This window comes from Heliangelus exortis, chromosome 23 (assembly GCF_036169615.1).
Source record: "Heliangelus exortis chromosome 23, bHelExo1.hap1, whole genome shotgun sequence".
NCBI lineage: Eukaryota > Metazoa > Chordata > Aves > Apodiformes > Trochilidae > Heliangelus > Heliangelus exortis.
The window spans coordinates 4,150,753-4,176,434 of NC_092444.1; the positions used below are offsets into that span (position 1 = coordinate 4,150,753).

Here is a 25,682-nt window from a genome sequence, read left to right on the forward strand (position 1 = left end):
AACACTTTACCAGACCAGTTTGCTGTCTATGAATTTCTTACCCCTAGAAGCTTGTATTTATCAGTGAGCCTTGCTGATTCAGAGTTATGAGTAGATTCCACTCCAATGGTAGCTGCTGTTCTGCCTATCTCTACCCATCAAATTGCAAAACCTCCCTTGTAACCCCATCCTTCCTTTTTATCTGGAGATGGATGTGATAGGTGGTACTCAGGGCTGTTGAAGCTGCTTTTGCTGTGTTGCCAGGGTAACCAGAGATAGCCCCTGAAGACAGGAAAGGGCAAGCATTCCTTTCTGCCACAGTCTGGAGCATCAGTGATTGAATGAGATTAGGTAGAATTAGATAATCCTGAAATTCACAGCAATTTGATGCCAGACCTTTATTAAATAAGTAACAGGACCAGCTCTTATAGTAAAAATTAATTCTTTTAGATCAGTAACTTTTCCCACCATTTGTCACAGCTGTGATTCTTGAGATCTCTTTTTCTGTGACACGGGGTGAACCACACAAACATATCTTTTTCTTTTTTTTTTTTTTTCCCAGAGGGGACTATGATATCAATTCCTCTTTTATTTCCCCCTTGTGATTCACCCACTTAACCGTAAAGTACTCTTACAAAGGAAGACACTTCAAAATTCTTCAATGATGGTTCAGTGAACCAGAGTTTACAATACTTGTGTTACTTAAAAACTGTACACCATTACTCTTAAGCATTATAGTGTCTTAGGGTCACTTAAAAGACCAAAATAAAAGCCAAACCAAAGGAGAATGTGAAAAAAATTGTGTATTGTGAATGGCTGGGCAGGTTTTTGTTTCTTGTGTGTTCAGTGCCTGAAACTATTGGGAGCCCATCCATGCCTGGCATGCTCTGCTTAGCTGCAGTACAACTGAGAACAGCATATTCTGATCCAAAGTAAATGTGGGTGAGAAGGAGAATGGCAGTGGGAATGCCAGGATGGACTTTGATCACTAGCAGGTTTAGATTTACATTGGTTTAACTCTGTTCACTTCTTTTTTCATCTTTAGGCTGGCGTGGCTTGCATCCAAATTTAGCTTGCATCAGAGAATGCCTAGCAGAGCATGGAAAATTTGGTGTGTTTTGGCCCTCAAGCAGTTTTCTTTCTTGTCAGCCTAAAGTGGCTCTTTCAGAGCAGAGGGCTGATGGATTTATTATTTTTGGTGGTGGTGCTTTCCTTCAGGTGCAGCTCCAAACACTGCTGCTGAGGTTTTCACAGGCTTAGTGGACAGTGTGAGGTCTCAAAGCAGTCAAGCATCAGCCCATCCAGGATGAAGAGGGCAGCCTGCATGCCCCTCAGGAGGACACTCCAACTGGGACAGTCCTGCTTTGTTGCTCAGAGACCTTCCCCATCCACTTCTGGGGGGATCCGAGGGGTAAGGTAGGGAAGAACATGGCTTCCTAACTCCAGTAGCAGTGTAGTGAAGACAACACATGAGTTCAATGCATAATAAAGTTGAGGACTCAGCTGCTGCAGTGATTTCCCATGGTTGGACAGCAGCCTCCACCTGGGGAGGTCCCTCAGCACTGACAAGGAAAATCAATTGGAAACATAAACAGTGCAGAATTCTTTGTGGCGAGGCTTGCACTCCAGCTTTAAGTTGCTGAATGTTTTAAGTTGTACTCCAGAGAAGTTGCCCTTAATTTGTTGGAACTCTTCAGTGCCATCTCATTGTGTGACTCTTTCTCAAAAGGCTCTCTGGATGGAGCTGGCTGACACTGAGGAGCATAATGAACTTGTGGACATGGGGCTCTTCTCTGAGCTGGCATCGGGGATCCTATTAGGTGGTTGCTCACCATATTCTGGGCATTTGGAGAGAAAGATTTTGCTTTGGCTGGTTGCTCTTTATTACCACTGAATATACTCCCCAATATAATAGACAGCAGATTTTGAGATGGCAGTTGGCAGCAGTCCTATTGCATGTTCCTTTGGAGAGAGAGACATCTAAAACCAAAACATAACTATGCAAACTCAGTTTTTCAATAAGAAAACTTGATTTGTAACTTCAGAATCAAAACTATAGCCTGCACTTCAGGATAAATGTCCCAGGCATACTGATTCTGTTCACTTGTTGGGCACAGCAGTGACTGCTGTGGGCTGGCAGTAGGGTCTCAGCCCTTTGCCCTGCTGAGGATAACCTGCATTGCTTTCTCCAACCTTTGTCTTGAAATGCAGCTTTTTATTTGAGATATTTAACTTGGCTTACCCAGAAGCATCCTTTCTCAGGGCCCACGTGCCTTTTATATTCTCTTTCTACAATTCAGCTTCCCCACAGGCAGGAGAGCACCTCTGGTACTGCAGATGGGAAATAAAATGTTTGGATTTACAGGTTAAAAGGGCAAGAGACCACTGTTGCCATCAGGACTGATTTCTTGCACTATAATAAGCCACAGGACTTCCCCCAACTAGTTCCTGTTTATAGTAGCTTCTCTTTGTACTTTGTTAAGGAAGGCATCCAATCTTGATTAAATATCCTGGTCATGTCCTTGGTTGATCTCAGTAAACTGTTTCAGTAGGTAACTACTCTCACTTTTTAGGAAACAAGGAGGCCATTGCTAATTTGAATTTATTTAGTGTCACATTCTTGCCAACTTGTCTCTTCGCAGCTTTGGATGTCACTCTGTGGAGCTCCCATTTGGTAGCCACAGACCATCCTCTGGAACCCTTTTAGCCTTCTCCTTCTGGAGTTGAATAGAGCCAGATCCTCCAGTCTCTCCACATAATGAGGCAATCCCAAATTTTTAATCATCTGCAAGACTCTTCTGCAAAACCCCAACAGTCTTTATCTCTATCAGCATCTTTCCTGAACTGTGTCCAAATAATTCCAAGCACACACAACACACACACACACTATAATCTTCCTGCTCTCATTACTGCCCTGGCATTTCTGTCCATTATTGATATGGCTCAGACATTGCCCATGAGAAATCTCTACTCCTGATTCCCACTCTGACCCTTGCACTCATTTCAGACTCACTTTTTCCTGGGATAAGATTCTGAGCTTTTAAAGTGCCAGCTTCCCCCACTAGCCCACACTATTTTGTGTCTGTGACCCTGAGATTTCATTACTTGCCACTAACTCACACATTCTCTGTATTAACCATCAGCTGTGACTCTTTGTTTTCTTCCAGTTCATCAATACAAATATTAGGGAGAATTGGTTACATTCTTACATTCTGAGGTCTTTTAATCACCTTTTAATCCATTGAATTTTTGCCATGTTGACTTGTAATGCTCTATTTTCTCATTCACAAAGTTGTGTGGTGTGAAATCAAATAACTTGCAGAAATCTGAGCACATTACACTAGCATGATTGTCTCAGTGAAAAAAAAAAAGATTTATTAGTTTAACTCTTTTTCATTAACAAGCCTTAATTTGCATAAATTATAGAACCCTCCTTTAATTTATTATTACTTGCCTGGTTTCTTCTGTTTCATTATTTCTCCTGGGGGTTATAAAATTACTTGGATTATCCTGCTTGTGCTTTTTAAGATACAGGCACAGTGCTATGTTTTCCTATTTACTTTGTCTTTCTTTATTGTTCTGAGGTTCATTAGAGGTCTGAGTTAGGTGTCCAAAGAACTTCTCTGACTAACTCAAAACTCTTTGAGAGCAAGTTATCTAAGTCTGCTGATTTAAAACTTTATAACCTTAGAGGTTTCTGTTTGGAAACCTAATTCACTGCTGGAATGAAAAGTATTTCATTCTCATACCATGGGAGAGAGGTTTTTTTCTCCCAGTGCAGAAACATTTATTGAACGTGCTTATTTTTTCAGCATTTCTGACAGTTCTACCATTCCCATCTCAGAATGGACTGAAACCATCATTACCTGCTGCCCTGGCCATGCCAATGTTTACAAAGGAGTTTGGAGTTCTCCAGTGAATGAAGGAATTATTAAAATTACATGTGCAATTATTTAAGATTAAGATCTTGATAATGGGTGGGGAAGGAGAGGCCTTCACTGCTGCTACAAAAACCCTTTACCACACATGGTACTGATGAGATGCCCAACTGTCTTCAAGTCTGTTACTCCTTAGTATTCCCTTTAGTGGGATTTCTGCCCTTTTACTTCCTGGTGTTCACTGTTGGTTTAATCTGAAACCCGGCCTGTGGAGCATCAGCCCTCTGGGAAGGGAATGATGCTGTCTCTTCATTTTCTCCATGTGGTGTGTGCTGCTTGCCAGGCTGAGTGGTTGCAGCTTGTGGGTTCAGGTAATGAATAGATGTGTTGGGCTTCAAAAGGATGACCTCTGTGGCTTTCTCCTGATAGCCAAGCCTTTTTCCCCCACCTAGATGTTATTCTAGCTTACTCTTCTTGTCTGGCTGCTTTTGTTTCTCCTGATGTTTCTCTCAAGCCTTCCTATCTGGTGCTGGAAGTATCTCAAGAAGTGGTCACAGTGTGTTCTGTCAGAGCCTGCAGCTGAACAATCCACTCCACCTCCCTTCAGTTTGCTTTGAATGTTTTTTGGTGGCAGTGCAGGGTTATACATGCAAGAGGTGGAGATGGGCTGCATCTGAATCTCCAGGAATAACCATTAGGAAAGACCCTCTCACACATCTCCCTCTTCACCAGCTTCGTGTTCAGCTGTGCAGAGCAGCATCCCCAGTGCTGGCTGGTGCTCAGATGCTGTGCTGTTAGCCTTGGCTGGCAGGAAACATCTTGGTATCCCATGAGCTGTGAAACTTGACATATGCCAAGGCAGTAAGAGGAGGAGAATCTTCCCTCAAAGCTTCCCTGCAATGATCTGACAGGATTTAATCTGTCGGGGTCTACTTGGCATTCAGACTGATCCTAGCAGGCCAGCACGTTACAATCAATAATATCCTTGATCAGCAAATAATTTTACTTTGATCAGAGAATCCTGGTAATTAGAGCTGAAAAAGATGTGTGACATCACTCAGCCTGCTCCACTGAGCACTCTGAAACATGCTGGCATTTATCTTTGTTTCTTAGGGGCTTTTTTAGCTGCTCTGGTGCTGCAATGGCAGCTGGTCTGTGCTTCTGAAGGAGGGAAGTCACCCAGTCCATGGGTGCTATGTGACATTCCCTCAACATGAAAAACCCTGTTTTAAAGAGATGAGGAAGGAGTGGAAATGGAGTTCAGCCCCTGTGTCACAGTTCTGGGGCTCCATTCCCTCTTAATTCACCCTGTTTATCCCCAGACCTCTCTCGTGGCAGCCCCACCTCCTTGCTCCCCTGCCCAGAAGGTGTTATTCCTGGGGAGCAGAGGGGATGCTCGGTCTCTGCGTCTCACTCAATCTCTGTCTGTCAGCTCAGATTGACCAAAATGAGAGGCCCTGCTGTGGCAGCACTCGGGAGTGATTTGTCAGGCTGGGCAGGACCTGAATCAAGATCAGCTCCCATAATGTCCAGGCTGCTGGACACCTACTTGGTGATTACCCTGACAGTGCCACCAGCCAGGGTCTGGCTGGAGCTATGGAGGTAGATACAAGTGGCTTCTCCTTCCTTCATTAATGCCTTCATCTCTCCTGGAGTTTGGGATTTGCATAATTGGAACAACTTGTTTGTTTGGAATGAAATCGCATCCCTGGGATTTACTGAGTGGGACTCGGTACAGAGCTCAATGGGAAGGAGGTGGTGGGGAAGGAAGATCTTTTCTGTAGCTTTTTCATGGTAGTTGAGATCATTTTTGTTTTGTGGCGTAAATTAGAGCAGTGTAGGGCTGGCTAAAGGTTTAAATGGTTTTTAAGGGAATGTGTGGGAAGTGGGCTGGGGTGATGGCTGCCCTGGAAAAGTTTATCATCAAAATGTAAAGCAGAGATGTGCAGTGCCTTACATACCAGGCATGGAGAGAAGCAGCTCTAGATGTCATATGCAGAAAGCCAGCAGTAGTTGCTCACTACAGGTCTTAGAAAATGAGGAAATAAAACTGGCTTTTCAGTTTTCTGTGGCTGTCTATGTGAACCCATCAAACACGAATATGGCTGCTTGCCTACAAACAGATTATTTTTTTATTGCTTTTGCCACCTCTGTGATTCTATGAGGCCCAGCTATACTATATATAGCACAATAAATCTGGTTTATATCAATGTGAACTTTGATATATTTTATTAATATCATACTCATGATTTGAATATTTAAATATGCATGGCACATACAAAACTGTTATTTAGCTTGTGCTTACTTTATTTAATTATTTTAGATTTATAGAACACCTGTCATTGGCTCGAAAGTGCCATGCATTCAATAAAAATACAGTCAGAAATTCAAAACTGCCTTCCTGGCCCATCTAGATTATCCCTCTCTCTTGAACTTACTGCTCCCTCCTTCTCCTAATCAGGTCTCTTCCAGCACCTTAAACCTGTTCAATCTAATTCCAGGATAAAGCATGGTGAGGCCAGGGAGCTGAGCTGAGTGCTTGCAGGACCATGGGATGTGTGCTGTGTAGATGTCTCAGCTGTCTCCAGTTTGAGCCTCACTGCCAGCAAAGAATTCTGAGAAACAGACTGAGCACTGCTGGGGACTTGCAGGTCAGGGGAAGCTTGGTGCAGACTTTGTGTTTGCTTCTGGTTTCTCTTGCCTTCTGTGCCCAGCCTGTCCCTCTTGCTCCCCAGGTCCTGGTTATCAGTAGGATTCTAGAAACAACATTATCGTGGTTATTATTTTTTGGCACATCTGGCCTGTGTACCCCATAGGAATTTACAGCCTTCTTCTAACTTTTGCATATGCAAAAAGTCAAGTTCCTATAGCTGGAAGCCAAAAGGCATGGTGAGAGCATTTACCCAACTGGGATGAAGCACTCTTGACCAAAGCAGCCTGAAATGTATTTGAGATAATTCCCTTTCTTTTGTTACTGCTGAATTACCTCTTAATAAGCTGCAGAGAGCTGCTGCAGTGCAGTGCCAGCTCCCTTTCTGCTCACTAAAGGTCAAGTGTAGCCCCTTTCTGCTGCATGAGATGACATGGCTGGTGTGAGTAATTAGTTTAAAAAATACATATGTATCTCTGTGGTTCCAGAAATGCTGGCTAAAATCCAGTAGGAAAATAACAAAAGCAGTTGCAAACGCTTCAGAAGAAATGGTTTCACTGTATGAAATATCCACTGTGGCATTTGCAAGAAAATTATCAAGAAGGGAGTAAGTCAGGGAAATATGAGGTTAAAAAGCTGTCAAATATTTTTACAAGTGTTGTCTTCACTTAAGCAGCAGAGACCTTGGGGTCAGGTTCATTCCTTTGTTCTGTTTATACAGCACCTCACACCATGGAGTTGTGTTTGGGGACTCTTTGGTGGTGTTCCAGCCAAGGAATTCAGAGTATTGATCTAGACAGGAGGATGTGCTGCAGCCAGAAAGAGACCTCAGTGCTCTCTGGCTCTGCATGATGGTGACTGCAGTGATGGGAGGGGTGTGTACCTGTGCCAAAGGGGCTGGAAAAATCCATGGCTGGCAACACTGGAGAAGGGAACTGGTAGATGAGGTGGTGGGCAAGGGAGGTGGGATACAACTTACAGAGGCCTGGGAGATTCCTTCTCAAAGCTAATGAGACCTTTTGAGTTTCAGCCAGCAACAGATCCAGAGCATTCTGTGACTGGGCAGGATCAGCTGGAGATGAGCCAGAAGACAGAGTTTAGTGCAGGTCCTGGATTCCAAGGACTTGCAAGAAATAGGGGAGCTCCCTTCTACTCCTTGTCATGTTTCCCTGCAACCTGAACACTCTTTTCCCTGTAAATGAAAGGAGAGCAGCTGGCTGGACAGGACAGAGCAGTTAGCAAACTTTGTGTTTCCTTGCAGAGAAGACAGCAAATAACTTGATTTTCAAGAAAAAATAAGCTGTGTTCCAGCTGCAGATTGGTAGGTGAGGGAAGATAAGAATAAAAAACAGACAGTGACTCTGAGGAGGAGAAAACAGGTGAGGGGCAACAGCTCAGGAGCTCATGCTGGATGTTCCTCATTTAAAAAGCACATTCACTGCTTGTCTAGTTGTTTCAAGGTCAGAAAGGCAGCAACAGTGGTGCCAGCACAACAGATCTGCCTGAAAATAAAGCACTGCTGTCCTCCTCCAGGGGAGGTGGAGCTCTTCTAATCTCCTTTCCCTTATCCCTCTTCCAGTTGACCTGGGCTCAGTAAATAACATCTCTGGAGGCTGTGGGAATCAGTGAACAATGAGTGGCCTCCCAAGGGGTGAGAATTTCTTTCTGTCTCAATTCCTTTGTTAAAGAATCCATAATTATTTTTCATTTAACTTGTATTTTTAAATACTATTCCTTGTCTTTCTTTTACCCTCCCAATTTTAAGTGTGATTCCAGAGGGGATTTTTCTAGAGTTCCAGCTACTCCCAAGTGTCTAAACAAACCCAGATCTCTGCCTGTTGGAGTGCCTGGCATTGCTTTACTCTTATCTTTTTCTGTTTGGGAATGCTCACCTACCTGCACACAGTGCAGAGGGGGATCCGGGAGAGCCTCTTGAAATGTCTGGAGGGATTTTCCCATCTGGTCCCAATTTATTTAATTGGGCATTCACTTTTCAAGAGCTGTGTCTCAGCCCTGATTTTTTGTCTCCAGGACCAATGGGTGTAAGATTTTGGTCCTGACTTGGTTAACTCTTAATTTGGCTGTTTCTCTGTCTACCTGTCAGAATTTGTGTTTGGGCTGGGTTTTGGTTTTGCTTTTTGTGGAGTTCAGGTGATGTGCAGCACTTTGACATTTGTATTCTGCTTTGGGTTTTTTTGAGCTGAAGTGAGAGAAATCCAGAGGAATAGTTTAAATCCATCTGAAAGAGGCTGCATCCCCCTGCTTCCCCCCTAAACTTCCAGGCTTTTTGCATTACCTAAACTACTCTCTGGGGCAAGGTCCATGCAAGCAGAAGACCTGGAGCAAGATGTGATCTGTAGCTTTCTCTTGTTCTTTGGATTAGAAAGGAACTGACCCTGGCTGCCTCTGGAGGTGGTCAGCATGGGGAGCAAAAGTCAGGTCTGCTTTCAGGATTCAAACCAGAGGAGAATCTTCTTATTTCTAACCCCCTCCATGGGAAAAATGAGGAAGGTACTGGTTTTATCTGCTCCCCTCCCCTGCCTTCTGGACCTAGGGGAACACAGGTGTGCCTGTAGCAATGTGTGAAGACATGTGCGTGCTAATGGCACCTAAATATAGCAGCTGCTCCCTGCTCCTCTTAACCTGTCAAGTGAGTACTCCCTCTCCTAGGCTGTCAGCTCCTAGATATTACTCACCTCCATGACTAATTCCCTGTGGAGGGCCCCTATAAAAAGGTTTAAAAAACATGTCCTCTGTCGCTCAGGGGCACAAAACAGTACATCTTTTATTATTTTTTTTCCCCCTGGATTTGGCTAATGAGAGGAGAAACTCCTGTAGCTGGACTTCCTCTGGAACTGCAGCCAGGGAATCCTCCAGCAGGATTTCTCTCTCCCCAGCACCCTGCCCGGGAGGTGTTTGCACTGCTTCTTGCAACACTTTGAAACCACATCCCTGGGTGTCTGCAGGAAAGAATGAAGCTGTTAATTGGAACTGGTGATTTCTGCAGGAGGAAGAAGAGATGGAAACATGTCTAGGGTGGGATCTCACTTTCCCTTTCACAGACTTCCCAAATGCAGGCTCTTGCTGGGTGAAGCAGAGCTGCTTAACAGTGCACAAGAGGATCATGAGACCGCAGAGAAGTCTGTGGCTGCTTGGAACTGCAGGAGGGGAATTAGGATTGGCAGAGTGTAATTAGTAAAGCTTGTGTTTGGCTGGGGTTTTTATTTCAACAGGCCCAGAAAAATCACCAAGTAAATAGTAAGTCAGGACCTTAAATTTACTCTCCAGCACCCCTGACAGCAAAGTAAACCCAAGTACATTTATTCAAGAAGGAAGAGTGCCACCTATTGAGTCCCAAATTTCCCCTCTTTTCAGCAGGCTGAGTACAGGTACAGGAATATCCCATCCAGGTACTTTCCAAGCACAGCTCAGCATCATTCACGTGATGGGAAGGAGCCACAGCCCGGGGTGTTAGACTCACACAAGAGAAAGCAGAAGTGTCTGCACTAACAACTGTGTGGGATTTATTTCAGAGTTTTACTGATGTGCTGTGGTTCAAAGCTGTGGATGTCAGTTGCAAAAGTTGCCACCAGCAAGCTCCCCAAGTAGACCCTTTTCTGGAGGAAGTTCTTTGTTTAAAAAGCTGCAGAAAACCTACACAAGACTTACAAATAGTTGTGGGCAAGTTCTGTTAATGTGGATTTCTGTACGTTAGACTGTTTGATGATTTAGTGGCTTTGGGGTGAAAGGAAACCCTAGTAGAGATGCTTCAGCACAAGTGTTGGATGTGTGAGCAGTTTTGGTTCTTCATGGGACTGCCTTGAAGTCTCTGACCATGGTTGGAGTGTTGCTGGGAGCCACATCAGACCACACTGGCTCTGGCAGCAGCTTAGCAGCAGGCTTTGTGTTTTGTTTCCCACCTCAGGGAAATGCTTAAATGCCCAAGATGGGAGATACCAGTTTCCTGACAAAATGTTTCCCTTTTAAAAGAATGCTCCCCCCTTTTCCCCAGTTTTCCAGGCTTTTTTTCCTAATTAATTTTGGTTCTGGTTTTCACTCTCATGAGAGATGAAGTTGGTTTTTTTTTTTCACCTGCTCAGAAAACTCTTCCCTTTGGTATTTCTTTTTTTTCCTTCCAGCTTCTTGTTTTTATTCTTTTGATGAATTATTTACCTCTCTTCGGGTTTGGGCTTGGTTTTTTTATTTCCCTTGTGTTTATCTTCAAAACATACAACTCCCAACACCCCCTAGTAACAAACAACCTCCAAACACTCCCTTCTTCCATTCAGTACTCATTGGAAAGCCACTGGATTTGTTGGTTATTTATTTCCCAGTGTTATATTTGTATATACAGATGTATTGTAAATCATGCAGCACCTCCACAGGTTGCTCCTAATGTGCTGAGCCAACTCATTGCACATTTCTGTGAGTAGTTGTGGTTTATACCTTGATTTTGCTCATCCCTTGTGACACCTTATTTTTTTATTCAAAGCACCAGAGCCAGGCAGTTCAATTTAATGTCTCTGCATTAGGTTCCTTCTCTCCTGGCCCACTTTATGAGCATGTGTAAACTGCTTTCCAAGTAGGAATGGAGTATGGGAGCAACCTCATCTTGGAGCACTGACTTCTCTGCTGAGGTGGATTTTCAGATATGTTCTGCCATCCAGCAGTTCCTTGGAAGCCCATAAAAGTGCACCATGGAGTGAGGCAGCTGCACACTGTTCCTGTAAGTTGTGGGAGGTTGATCCTTGCCCTCACTAGCTTGTGTTACCCCCCTCAGTTGTGCTACACCTCTTCCTGGTGCTCTCAGCCTTGCTTGCTGGGCTGGGGGCATGTCAGTCCTGAGCAGTGCCAAGAAGAAGGGAGGGATTCCCCGGAGTTGAAGAAGCTAAGCAGGAATTTGGCATGACTTTAGCTTCATGCCTGATACTCCCAGGCTCTCCTTCCTCTCATTAATTCCACTCAGTGCTGCAGCTGGAGAGCACGTATTAAAACTCTGAGGAGGCATGTCTAGTAATTGTTCAAAACCAGTTAATTTTTTATTGGATTTGAAGGCAGACTTCATGGGCCAAACGTGGAGGACTGGGGAAGGGGAATTGCAGGCAGTCAGGACTTATAACTGATAATTGACTTTCTCTTCTGTGTCCACCCTCACTCTCAGCTTCACCTAAGAAACCTCCCTGGCTTTGCTTCTCCACAGTGCAGGGTCTGAGAGGCCTTTGTCCCTAGCAGCCTCAGCCATCACAATGTATTAAATTAAACACACACACACACACATCACAGCCCTGAGGCTGTTAACCCTCCATGCACACAAATAATCCGTTGTGGTCTTTAAGTAGAATCACTTATGTTGGGACCCTGATCCAGTCCAATTCATTTCCACACCTGCAGGACTGACCTTCAAAACTTGCTCCAGGCTCTGTCTCAAAAGTCGTTTTCTCATTAGTGGAAATGAAATGTATTGTGGAACTCTTGCTCTGGCTCTGCATCTCTAGGGAGATGAGCACAGAACAACACTTCTTGTCCCTGCCCACAAATCACGCTGGGTCACCTCACTCCCAGTGGATTTTCTAGAAACCTATTTTTCCCTGATCTTATTCCCTTTCCCTCCACAAAAATGTTATTAAGAGAATGTCCCCAGAGGCTGCAGTGAGCAGGGGTTGCCATTTCCAACACTTTGGGCATGTGGTGGGCACAGAAGGCACCTGGGATGGCTTGCAGCCTCCTGCCATCCCTACCTGGGGCTGGCTCATCCCAGGACTCTCTTAAAACAATACAATTTATTCCCATAGTGAACATGTAGTAGAATTGCTTGGCCTGATACCAGTGTTTGCTTCCAGCTGTCATCTCTGTTGTACCATTAGGGCATAAGGGAAAAAAAACAAAACAAACCACCCCAAACCCTCCCTGCTTTGTGCCCTTGCCACCTCTCAGACAGGGGTCACAGGAGCTGCAGATCACACGCTGGGGTCTCAAAACCTGCAGGAAATCAGTCTTTGTTACATGGAAAATAAAGCAGTCTATGGGGAAAATAACCATAAATGTTCATTATTTGTACAGGAAAATCAATTTGTAGGCCAATTGACCAAATAAAGTAATGCAATTTGCTGGGAAATCCCCCAGGTGTGGCAGGCAAATCATGAAGTGGAAATGGAAGCAGCGGTTTTCCGAGTGGTGGTTGGGGGGTGGGAGGGATGTGGGGAAGGGAGACAAAGCAGGGGATGGGAATGTGTTGTCCCTTTGGCTTTGGAAGAGCAGCAGACAACTCCTGGCTCTCCAGTGGCCTCTCTGGATGACTTAGTTCCTGAGCTTGCATGTCTTGTGTTTTGGTGTGATGGTTTCAGAGCATGATGTCTATTTCAGCACCGGGCATTTTCTTGCAGAAGTGGCAGCAACTCCTTAATTAGTATTTGTAGTTTTCTTGTTTGCTTTGGATTTTCAAAGTTTGCTTGGCTGTCGGGGGGGGTTGAGTCATTCTGAGAAAACTTCTATGGGCAGACCTGGCTGCTGCTCCCTCAGGAAGTGGCAGCTTTCTCCTCAGGTTTCTCTGATCCTCCTCAGTGCTGGAAACCCCAGAGTCTGTGGATCTTTCTCTGGCCTGAATGATCTCTGTGCAGGTGTCAGCTGAAGGCTTGGGCTGCAGGTTGTTGAGGAGGCACATCAGCCAGGCAGGCAGGCAGGAGGATGCTGTGCTGCTGGGTGGTCCTGTCAGGGAGGCAGATGTGGCTGATTTTTGGCACCAGCCTCCCTGGGGAGCACTGGGATGGAACACAAAGCTCTGGTTACTCAGTCTCCACTGTGTGGAGGAGCTGCTGCTGTTACTTTACTCTCGTCCATTTGGTTGCTTCAGTTTTGAAGGAAGCTGCTGGGAAATCAATTTTTAAACTTTTTTTTAAGCTGAAAAAAATTGCCCTCTCGTTAGTGTCCATCTCAGCCTGCCCATGACAAGAGTGGTCCAGGGGTGAGGACAGACATGAGGCTTTTCCTGGGTCAGACTAACAGCAGGGTGTTGGAGGTGAGTGTGGTTGGGGTCAGGGACTGACAGCCTGGGGGTCCCCCAGCATTTTATCATTTTTAAGTCACCAGTGATTATGGGGCACTTGAGTATTTTGGAAGCCCAGCTTGTAGGCTGCTGTTGGATCTGATTTTTATGAAGGAACCAGCTGTAGCACAGTAACTACAGCAGCAGCAAAATCCTCAATGTGGACAACCAAAGAAGAGGTTGACTCTCAACAAATCCAAGTCTATCTCTCCCAGTAAGTGAAGATAATAATTACTGAACTTCATAAAACCCAGGGAATTGTTTAGATAAAGCCTGGTTTGGTTCTGTTACAGCAACAACATTTATTTCAGGAGGAACTCTTCAGCATTTTTGTTTGATCTCTGTGAAAGTTGCTTTTTATAACTGTGAAGACTTATCAAGAAAGAAAAAAAAGCTCAGAAAAGAATTTGAAGCAGAAATTGCACTCTGACCAGGGAAAAGATAGAGTGTCAGTTGGTCCTCAGTCTTGTAGGACTTGGACAGAGCCTGGCTCTGTCTCCTTGAGGCTGAGCAGGCTGGAAGCCACACTTGGAAATCTCAAGAATCACAAAGAAATACTTTAAGCATGTGTTTCCAGAGCAGAATAAAAGGTATAAAGCCCAGTTAGATTCCTCTTGAGGAATTATTTCAGCCTCATTGGAAAAGCCTGTCTTCTCTTGGACCTGATGCAATGAAACTTTGGAGTGAAACACTAATACCTGGGGGAATGAGGGACAGTTACTTTGTGCTCTTTCTGTTACTTGAAAGGTACAACCGTGAGGAGTGGGAAAAGAAGGGAAAATGTCTGAAAGCATCCGTGCCCGTTAGCTCCTTGTCTTTTCACCAGAGAGGAGGAGCAGGAAAGGAAAAAAAAATAGAGAAAAATATGTAAGTTTTGCTTATATTTAGGAGATGGCATCAGTTTAGCACATCCCCAGCTGGTGAAAATTGACTTTTACTCCATTACTACTGACTTACATTGCCTGAGGATCTGGCTTCAAATTTCATCCTTCTTTGCAACCTCAGACTGAAATGGGCAAAGTTCTTTGATGTGGATCAGACACAGGAAACAAAGGCTAGGCCACTTTTTAGCTTTCTTCCAAAGAGTTTTTGAAAACAGGTAGCTCAAAGGTCTGATAGATTTTCTATCTTAGACTTACCTCCTTTCAAAGACTGGGAATTCCAGTTGGCTTTTCCAGAAAAGCACAGCTCTCACTCTATTAACAAATTATCCTTTAGGCTTTATAACTCACTCAGAGGTAATAAATGGGAAATGTTCCCTTCTGTTCACAGATCTTGTTCATCTGTTTCTTTAGGGCTTCAGAAAATAATGTTGTTAATATTGATGGGAAGAGCTGCAGCTTCCCCTCTGTGTAACCTTCTTTTAGTTTCAATCTGTTTTCTCCAGCTACAGCCCTACCTTCAGCCCTGGTTCTGTGCACAGCCTGATTCCCTGCTCCAAAGAGCTGACAGCATGAACAGTACAGAGGAACAGGGACACAGGAGAGAAAGTGTCACCCATGGCTTTTGGGAGCAGGGAGATTTGCCTGGGATCAAACAGGGAAAAGGTGGGGAAGGCTCATTTTCTCCACTGCTATTTTTTCCTTCTCTCTCTCTCTCAGAAGATAAAATACCTTAAAAACGGGCCTGGACTGTTTGGACTGGAATTGATAGCTTCTGTGTGAGCCAGCTGACGACAACTCAAAGCTGGTAATGAGGAACTGTGAGTTGTAGCCTTGGGGAGCCTTCTGGGCTGCAGGTATTCCCAAAATCCCTTGTCCCCCTGGCTCCAGCTCTTTTTGCCAAACTGCCTCCAGGCAGTGCCAGAACTTGAAAATCCCTTTCATAAAACTCTGATGAAGTGGTCCCCAAAACCTGGAGGAGTCCTTGTGGTCTGTACCACCTTCATCTGTTGCCTGACCATCACTGTTCCCTTCTGTCTCCCCTGGTACTTTGGGCTCTCTCTCCTCTACTGGAACAACTTCCAGTGTGTCACACTGGTGTCACTGGGAAGAGCTAATAAATAATAAACCTATTAGTGGTCATGTTAAAGGGCTGGGCTGCTGCTGACAGGGAGGCAGAAAAACAGATGCAGCAGGAGGCCTGATGGCTGTTGTTTTATTCATTTCTTCATTACTGAATGCTGGAGCAGGAGATGAGAGGTTGGACAGCTTCCTCTGCCACTGACCTCAGGTTTGATGGAGAAGCTGGTGAGCAGAGGGCAGCAGAACTGCTCCTGTCCCGGGTTTGCTACCCAAACAGTCAGCCTGGTAGCACGTTGGCCTAGGACAGCTAATGAAGGCCCAGGGGAGAGTGGAGGATTATCCTGGAAGGCAACTGCCCCTTTCTTAGGTGTTTACACTAATCACAGCTGAAAGGTAAATGCAAACTCTGTCAGTTATCCTACAGGGAGAGGTGTGGGCTCCACTGCTGTGTAATTTCCCTAATTAAAGCCATTTCACTTCAGTTTATTATTTGAATAAAGTAAAAGAAAAATATTCCAGGCGCTCAAAACCTCCCCCTTTCCTTTTCCCTATCTTTATTATCAATAAAAAGAGAGAGAAATGCTGTCTGGGCCTGAGGATTTCCTTCACATATGGAAAAGATTTAGCATTCTTCAGCTCCCAGCACTGGCAGCACACAAACCTCCCCTTCTGCCTCCCCCCAGCATTCCCTGTCTGCTCCCTGTATTTCCCAGATCTACTTACACAGACAGAATGCATCATGTGCTGTTGCTTCTTTTTTTTTTAAATCTAATAGAAATTATTTTGGAGAGTTGAATAGCAGGCATGTAAATAACCTTAAAAAGAGGTTTTTGGTGGTTTTTTTTGTTTTTTTTTTTTCTGGTACTGATGCTGAAGAAGTGGTGTCCATGGGGATTTCACCTGTTCATCTTCTTGGGTCAATTCCTCATGGGATCAGCTGTCCTGAGGTTGGCTGGCAGTTACTGAGGACTGGCAAACACTTTGCTTTCATGTGCATTTTTCTTTCCATGAAGCTTTTTCTTTGCCTTGCAGCTCTCCTAACAGAGGCCTTTCCATTGCTGGGATCAATTAAATGCTCACCAGGGACTCTCTCTGTGAGGAATCTTTCCTTTTCTGGCTGACTTTGAATGTCACACCAGGGTGTTCAGCTGTTTTGACCTTGTTGCAGTAGCTCCCAGGGCAGGAAACCTTTCCTAACCCTCCCTTCCTGTCTCTCCCCCAAGTCCTCTGCTCTCTGCCCATCCTTCCATCTGCAAGCTCTCCCAAGGGCTCTTATGCAACAGCTCAGTTTTTGGTATTCTTGGCTGGGAGAACACAGCTCCAGGGGAGAGCTATGAGGGGGTTGGATGGGTGGGGGGAGAATAATTTTATTTTGTAACTCTACTGACCTTGCTTAGCCACACAGAGAGGAATTTTCCCCCCAGCTCTCTGGGAAGGGAAGAAATATCACCATTATTTTCTTTTCCATTGGTCTGATGGTTCCTTGCTTCCAGGACAGAATGATTGGGCTTCCAGGCTTCTCCTCTCAGGTAACCAACCACTATTCCCAGGCTCTTAATTTGTTGTTTTTTTTTTTAACTTGTAGTTGCATCTCTAGTCTCGGGTAATCGGTAACTTGAAATTGTGTGTTAGTCCCCATCTGATTTTTCCTGCGGAAAGGAAATACTCCTGCCTGTGATTTTTAAAAACAAAGCAACCCCCCACCCAGACAATACTTTGAGAAGCAACAAAAGCAATTAATGGTGTCAGAAGAGCCCAGGAGGTTGAGGGAGAGCTGGGTGGGTAACTGATGTGCCTGGGGAATAGAGGGTTATTGACTCCAACTCCAACTGGTATCATAACCCACAAAATTAATCTTTAACAATGTATAAAGGGGAGCCCTAATAGATGAGGCAGTTCTGCAGTTCCCTCAACACTCAGCCTTGTAAAAGCTCCCTAGAATTACAGAACTGGTTTACTTTCTAATGAGACTAATTGAAGAGAGGGTGAGTGATGTTCTCTTCTCCATCCCCCACTCTCTACCCAAGGGGTGGGGGAAATCCTTGTGTTCAAAAAGGAAGGTGCAAGCTCTCAGGAGGTTTCCACTGAGCTGTGTCTGTGTTTGTCCTGGAAGCAAAGAGCCTTGGCTCCTCTCAGGCATGGAGGGGGCTGCTGGAGGGTTTGCTGCAGGGCAGGGGTGAGCACCTCTGCAGTAGCTCTGCAGCAGCAGAGTTTGGGCTGCCTGTCTCCCACACTGTTGATTAAGGACAGGACCTCAGTGGGGATCCTGTGTTCCCCTTGCTCTCAGGGGTAAATCTGCTCCTCAGCCCACCCTGTGCCTCACTCCCCAGGGCAGGGCTGAGCTGTAAGGTGGTTTTACCCCTACATGTGCTTTGTCTTTTGCTGAACCTGCACTGACAGCTGTTGGCTCTGCACCTGTCAAAAATGCTGCTTCTGACCCGTTGGCCAGAACAGCCTGAGCAGTTCCAGCAAACCAACTGGCAAAGCACACCTTGCCCTTTCCTCCTCTGTGTAACACTGGAGTTATTTGCCAGGGGGGAGCCAGAGTCCCAGGACACCTCATGCTCTGGAGTAGGTGGCTGTTGTTGGGGTTTTTTTCCCAAGCATCAGACACCCCAGCGAATATCAACAAATTGGGAGGCAGTTTTCTTCTTAAAAACCTGAAAGCTTCCTTACAGGGCTCATGGTTCAAGCAGCAGCATCCCATGGATACAGGAGGTCACTCTGCAGTGACACTGTCACACAAATAGAAGCTTTTAAAATGTGAGATGAGGAGGTTCACATCAAATATCTATAAATCCTAATGTGCCTCCACACATACAGAGCATTGCCACTCCAGTCTCTGGGTGTATTCTTGCACATAACCCTGCTCTGCTAAGTGCATTCTTTATTACCTGCCAAGTGATGGTTGATAACCCTGAATCTGAGGAACTGTAGGAACCTCAATATACAGCTCAGGTCTGTAGGTTCAGCCCTGCCCTCAAAGCTGAGTGTGCAGCTGGCAAAGGGAGCAAAAGCCAGAGTCATAGGAATGATCCCTCAGATGGAATGTGGCTCACAAAGGAGTGGTTTTTATTTGCAGCTTGGACCAGTGCCCTTTCCAGTCAATGGAAAGACAATTGATTGTAGCAGGTTCTGGACCAGGCTTCTGGCTACCTTTGTGCTTAATTTAAAAGTAATGTGTATCTACTAGTGAATGCCTCTAAACAGATTAAGAAAGTGCAATTGATTCAAAACTGACTACAGATGAGCACAAAAGACACAATTGATTGGCTCAGTCTATTTTAATTTTCTGGGAATGGAGAAACATAATAAATAAATAAATAGACAAATAAATAAATAAATTGCCCCAAACCTAATGGCAGACAAATACAAAGGAAGCACAACTTCCAAACAAAAAGGCTTTGCTAGTGCTGGCATGCAGGTGTTTGCAGGGAGCACTCTGGTGCAGTACAGGTTGTCTGGGAGCAGGGATTTCTTTCCTTTTCCATTCCCATTCATTTGGCCTCTAAGGGAAGAAGCTCTCTGTGCTTTAGGTGGTACCTAAATAGATCTGGATATAGGTGTTTGTGTACTACATCTATAGGTGTATAAAAATGCAGCAGCTTTAGGTGTGAGGATGGAATTTACAGAAGGACCAAGAAGCAGCATTCTGAGGAGCAGGGGAAAAGGGGAAACCTGTGTTCCTGAGCTGGGGGGCTGTTTCTCTTAAGTTCAGTGCCTCCCTTTTTGCTGTACTCTCACTCTTGTTAGGGCTGATGAGTCCCTGGGCAGTCACTGAGACTTGGTAACTGCTTAAAGGGACCATAATGGCCATAAAATGATTTGTATGATCTGATCAGTGCCGTGTTCTGTAGCTTGTGGAGTCACAGCAGAGAGGGAATTACAATTATTTTGAACTGGAAATTTGCACACCCTCCCTCCCCCTTTAATTGTTATGATAGTTGCAGCTTCAGAAAAATACATAAAGCTTTGGGATGATAAAGCTCATGCTGATATCAAGTTCTGGCTTCCCATAACATAACAGAAATCTGGTGCAGATATTGCCTTCCTTGCTTTTCCTTTCCTTACCCTCACTTCTTCTCCCTTCTGCCCTTTTAATGCTGTGCTGGAGTTACCGAGAGGGCTTTAGACAGAGGGTGAGCCCTGCACAACTTCTCTGAATGTGCTGGAGCAGGAAAGGGGCCAGGGGTGGAAATGTACCCAGTACACAACAAGTTAAGGGCAGGACACACAACTTACGTTGCATTTTCCTGCAGGGGACAGTGAGAAACCTCTGTGCTCCCGTGTGAATGGATCCCTGCAACTGTGTAGGGAGGAGCCCACAGGGCTGAGGGAAAGCATTTGCTTGTTGTCACAGACATGTAGTTGGCCCCTTACACCACAGCAATTTGCTTTATGCAGGTGGGGCTCTGAGAGTCCCCCCCAAATTTTTGCATTAATGATATTCTCATTGTAGCCAAGTCCTGGGCATTTGGACTCACTTCAGAGCCTGTTGCAGCTTGTTCCAAGTTTTGTACTTGGGGTACTCAGAGGTGTAGGAGCATTCCCTTTGCTGCTGTCCACCTTTTTGAATTTTCACATCTCTCTCAAGAGGGAGGTGTGTGGTTTTTTTCCCTGTGCACACTTGTATTCCCATTTTTAAGCCAGTTTGGCTCACTGCTTGTCTCTCCCAGGGGTGTCTGCTGTTCACAGACAGATGTGCTCTTGGCTTAGAAGAGCATCAGAATGGGAAAACAAACGTGCCTCCTTGGGGTGATGCCTTCCAGATGGATTTAACTAATTATCACAACACTTAGGACTCCCCTTAATGACCAGAACTGAAATTTATTTACAGAGGTAAACTAGGATGGGGGGGGGTTGTATTTGTGGAGAGTTCTTAATTTGTTTAATTAAAAAAACATGGGCTCTTCTGTCACTTAGTCTTGCTCCATCCTCCCCTGAAGAGCCTGGTGGGCTCTCCTAGGATGATTTCATTTTTCCAGGTTTCTTTGGGATGTTGGAGTTGATATTTCAGAGAAACTGTTATTAGTTGACTGTTACTCTGCACTTACTGTTTCACACACTTTTTTCCTCCCTTTTGTTCCAATCCTTGCCTAAAACTTGTTTCTTGTCTGTGATTTGCCCTAAAAGAACTGTGTGCTTCACCTCCTCTTGCTCTGCTTCCCTTCCCAGTTTCATGATTTTGTTTGCTAACATTTTAAATTCTCTGGGACAATTCCATTGCAGTCTCCCTGCTCCCCAAGGTGTATTTTCCACTCCAAGTGCCCATGTTCTGCATTTCTGTCGTGGTCAGTCACAGACAGAGCCAAAACCCCCAAGTGCTGGTAACATTCTGTGGTGGTGGGAGCTAAAAACCCAACTGCCCTCTCTTGTTTTGGGTCCCTGTGGCTGTGTCCTCTTGTGGATCAGGAACAAAGGGAGCAGGGACAGAGTCATCTCTCAGCCACTCTCACTCCTTGCAGAGGAGAGGTTGGGAGCAGGGTCAAACTGTGCTGGGTTCTGTACACAAATACACGTGCAGTGAAAAAGCAGCTTTTGCCTCCTGGGAATGTTTCTGTTTATTTGTATCTTGTCAGAAGTGAATTGTTGAGGGAAGTGCCCTGCCAGGACCACCAAGGGAACATTTCTGTGCAAAGCAAAGCCTGCTAAATCTGACTGAACATGCAGCTGAGCAGTGAAAAGTGGGCTCAGTCCAGGCTGAGTTTGCTGTGGCCTCACTGGTGTGAGAGGCAAACCTGCTGCTGGCTGGCAGGGGCAGTTTTCCCTTTGCAGTCAGAAGTATTCTGGATTATCTGGCTCATGCTGCTGGGAAAGGTTTCATTTAACCTGTTCTGCTATGTTCATGTGCTAAATTCAGTAGCAAATATTCTAGAGAGAGGGACTGGTGCCAAATTCTGCTGCCATCTTCCTTTCCTGTTGGTGTGGATGAGGAGTGAGCTAGGAATGAAGAGGTGGAGAGAGGCTAGAAGTGCATGACTTGAACATCAGACCTGGAAGAAGCAGATACAGATAGTCCTCTGCTGAAAAGACTTCTGCAAAGAGAACCTACCCATTGCCCACGCAGCACATCAGCCTGAAGCCTCCAGTTACTGACAGCATTGCCTTCACAGGGCAGACATTTGAGAGGAGCTGCTTGCTTCTGGATTGTCTAACCAAGTTCTTCTGCTTTCTTCTCTTTTCTTCCTGCCCTTTGCCATCCCAACTCATTCCCCCCTGCTCCAGAACCGGGGTCGCCTGGCAGAGAAGAGGACAATCCCCTTACCCCCAACCAGGATCCCGAAGAAAGAGCTGACCTCCATTTTCTCACACAGTGATGACAGCGAAGAGAGTGATAAGAGCAATGGTCAACACCCTGAAGTAAAGCAGGAGGAGGATCTCCACATCAGTATCATGAAAAGAAGGTACTTTCCTGCCAGGGAGGGAAGAGCAAAGACAGAGAAAACTGGGCAGCAGGTGAGCAGCCCTGGTGGCTGTCCTGCCCAGGGGAGTCACCTCCAGGGCCTGAAATTAAAGTGCAAATGTCCTATTATAGCTCAGAAAGAGTCACTGGGTGCTCTTTGCTTCTTGCTCACTCTCCTTTGGGGGGTGAGTAGGGCTCTGTGGAGCCTTGCACCACAGGCCTTGTGTTTGCACTTGAGATGTCTGTGTTTGCAGACTGTAAATTCAGTTTCACCCTCTGCCCAGCATTCTGTATCTTTATGTGCCTGGGGAGGCCAACGGATTGTGCATGGCTGAGAAATCATCTGTGGGGCTTAACATAGTCTGAAAGTACACAGAGGTGTGTGGGTCCAAAGTCCTGCCTTTTGCTTTCAATTCTTCCCAAGTTCTGATGTAACATAATCTGGATAATTTAATGTAGGGGAACAAAGTTTGGGAAGTTGGCAGACATGGTGGTGGTGTATGTTCTGGACTAAAAGGGTCAAAAAGCATAACTTTGTCTCATTAATCTGCCTCTGTAGTGAGAAAGTAGAAATAATAGAGTTGGAGGGGGCAAAGAATCATTCAGATACTGAGGCTTACCTGCATACTTACAGATTTTGTTTGTGTCTTTCTCAGTGCCATGTACATTAATCCTGGAATCTTGCAGGCAGAGGTGAAGGGATTCTCTTGAATTACATTCTGGTCACTGTCACTTGGGCTCTCACATAAGGTCTCAGTGCCCTTAACATTCAGCTGCCAAATTTGGAGTTCTTTCATCCCTCTGAAAAAAAGATGATGTTTAGGAGACCTGTAACTACAGGAAAATAAATACCTGAAGGCACTGTGTCTCAGCCTCCCATGCATATCATTGCAACTCATCTTGATTGTCATCTTCCTCTGATGCAGAAAATCACTCTGATTCTAAGACAAGTCCTGTAAAAACAGAGGAGCAGAAGCCAAAGGCATGTAATTGCTTTTCTTATGTTTTATGTGTTTCTTGCTCCTCAGTAGATAAGCTATTTCCCCCCTTGCCTTCCAGCAGGTGCTGGTACGTTCAGCAGCTGAGAGCTTCAGAGCAGGGAGACAAAAGAGTAACCAGCTCTTCTCATAAAACCTGCCTGTAATTAAAGTCTGGGTTTATCATTGCAGCTGTCCAGCAGCTCTGGTTGAGGTTATCACTTGGAAATGAAAAGGTGTTTGGGGAGTGCATCTGTGCTGTGCATGCACACAGGAGCACACAGGAGAGGGAACCCTCCTAATCAGTTTTGGTAAACTGCCCTTCTTCTCCTGCCCCCCTTAATTATGCTTTTAATTCTGTGAAATTATAGTCCTAGATTGTCTCATTAGGAGGGAAAACAACATGATAACTGTATAATTGATATGCTGGGCCCCCCAAATATAAAGTGCTCTTATCTTAAATCTTTAATTACTGTAATTGCTTTGCCTTGTTTATTAGGAAATGAAGTAAAAATACTTCATAGTTATTAGCTAGCTTACCATTTCTGTGCTCTTGAGTACTTTTCAATCAGTTTGCCTGAAGGTCTCTTGTTTAAGCTTTGTCTGGATTCCTTAGAGGAATGCCTGATTTTTACCAGGCAGGTTAGACCCTCATTGCTTTGGTGCAGTTGTTCTCCTTTTCTTTTCCTGGGAGGTGTGGGGGGAAAGTTAGAAGTGCTGGGGCAAACAGAGGCCAGAGGACACTGGGGAGGGCAGGAAGAACAGAAAAAGGAGAACATAATTCAGTGCTCAGTGAACTGAACACCTACTGCTCATATCCCTCAGCATCCCTCAGCATCCTCCCATCAGCATCCCATCAAATCCCAAGAATTTTGTCCCTTGCAAATGGGGTCCCCTGACCCTCCTGTCCCAAAGAGGAGGCAGCGTGGCCCTTTCCACCTGCTCAAGAGCAGTGAGTGGCAGAAGATTTGCCCACCCTGCTCTTGCCCAGCCCTGGCTCTGCTCCCAGTGTCATTAGCAGCCCAGGGCCTGGGGTGGAAGGTGTGACAGGACAGGCCCCAGGGACAGAGGCAGCGTGGAGGAGGCCAGACAGCTCACAGACATGACAGCTGGGGGCTGGCAGAGACAGTGCCCCATCTGCTTGCTGGGTTTAATTCACCTGTTGGATCCTCCCCGATTGGTGATGGATTGGGCTGAGGTTTTATTGGATCCTGCTGAGAAGAAATAGGTTAAACTGTGATAGCAGGAAAACAAGGTCAGGGCTTGAGCAAAACTGTGTTTTCTTTCCTCTGGTACCCCTGGATGGCCCTTGGGCACACCTGTGCTTGCCATTGCAAACACTTGCAGTGGTGCTTTGAACAATTTTATTTTCCTGTAGTTACAGGTCTTCTAAACATCATCTTTTTTCAGAGGGATGAAAGAACTCCAGATTTTGCAGCTGAATGCTATGGGCACTGACACCATATCTTTGTTTGCCTTTTCTTCTTTCTCTCATTCCCAGTTTCTTTATATTGACTGTTTCCTTCCATTGTTGGCCCAAGGGAATGCTGTCTGCTACTTGGAGGTTTGGGCATTGGTGAAGGAAAGTCTCTAGGGATTAGAACAGGAGTTGGGAGCTCAGTTTTTTGGCTAGTCCCTCAGCTTAGTCTTTGGCAGTGGTTTCCTTTGTAATCTTAGGCAGTTGCCCATGGTCCTCAGAGGAGGTCTGAGGCAGACAAAACATTGCCTCATGGTGTTCTTGCTGTCCTAGAAAGGACAAAAACCTGTAACTACCAGTGGTGAGAGTGCCTCTTCACAACCAAACCTTGCCAAGCACTGTCACTTTGCTGCCTTGCACGTGGGTAGTTAAGGAAACCAAGCCTCACACTTGGCTCATCTGCTTTGAAATCCAGGTGACCCAGGCTTAAAGGTGAACATTTTCATCCTGTAGTGAGACCTCCTTAGTCCTCCTTAGCCTGCTTTGCAGGGTGTGCTAAGCAGCCTTTGTGTGGTGCCTCCTGTCTGGAAGACAGAGGGCTTAAAATCTTGTCTCATGTAACCAGGAGCATCTGCTGAGCCTGATACTGTAGCTTGATACCCAGACTGTAAGCACTCAGCTCTGAAGATTATTGGGACAGCATTGCAGAGGAAAATCCTTTTTCTTTGATCAGATTTGGGGGTCCTGAAAATCTTGCTCATTTACGACACTGACTGCATGGAACAGTTGCATTGCCTGGTGGTGATGGTTTGGTTCAGTTGCACTGATTCCTGCTGAGAACCTTTGGCTATGAAAAGGTTTTCTTGGGAAGAGCTGTCACCTGCCCAGCTATTCCAGCCTTGTTTGTACTGGCAGAGTTGAACTGGAACAAGAACTATGTAGAGCAGACCCCAGTTAGAAACTTGGGCTTCATGAAGCCTCTTTCCTTTCTTGCAGACTTTTAACCAAGCTGCCTCTCCCCAGCAAGCTTAGCTGAAAGTTCTGCCAGTCTGCTTTCTTGTTACCAGTCTCTGCTTTATCCTACCCACAAAATGAGCAACGTGGAGGATGTCTGAGAGGACAAATTCCATTGCTGTGGAGGTCTGGGGAGCAGTAACTTCTTTGTGCTCATTGGGAGAGTCCAAGGAAGGCTGAGAAGTTCAGTACCTCAGGAGCAGCTGGAGAGCTTTTCACCCTGAGGTTCAGTCTGCCCTTGAGGATCTCCATTATGTTATTCCAAGTATCCCCAAGGAGAGGAAAGCCAGTGTAGCCAAAAAATAAGGTTCATCTTTCACTGTAAGAGCCTCCCATGCTCTTGAGTTTAAGGCCAGTA

General features: G+C 45.4%; 1 protein-coding gene across 3 annotated transcripts in view; it reads left to right on the forward strand.

The window, feature by feature from the left end:
- The window catches only part of SAMD11 (sterile alpha motif domain containing 11), a 196,198-nt gene that overhangs the window by 95,986 nt on the left and 74,530 nt on the right, over positions 1–25,682 (forward strand). For all 3 annotated transcript variants that reach the window (XM_071767379.1, XM_071767377.1, XM_071767378.1), the window contains exon 8: positions 21,739–21,917. In XM_071767379.1, the coding sequence (XP_071623480.1) occupies positions 21,739–21,917 (179 nt within the window). The remainder of the gene's footprint in view (positions 1–21,738; positions 21,918–25,682) is intronic.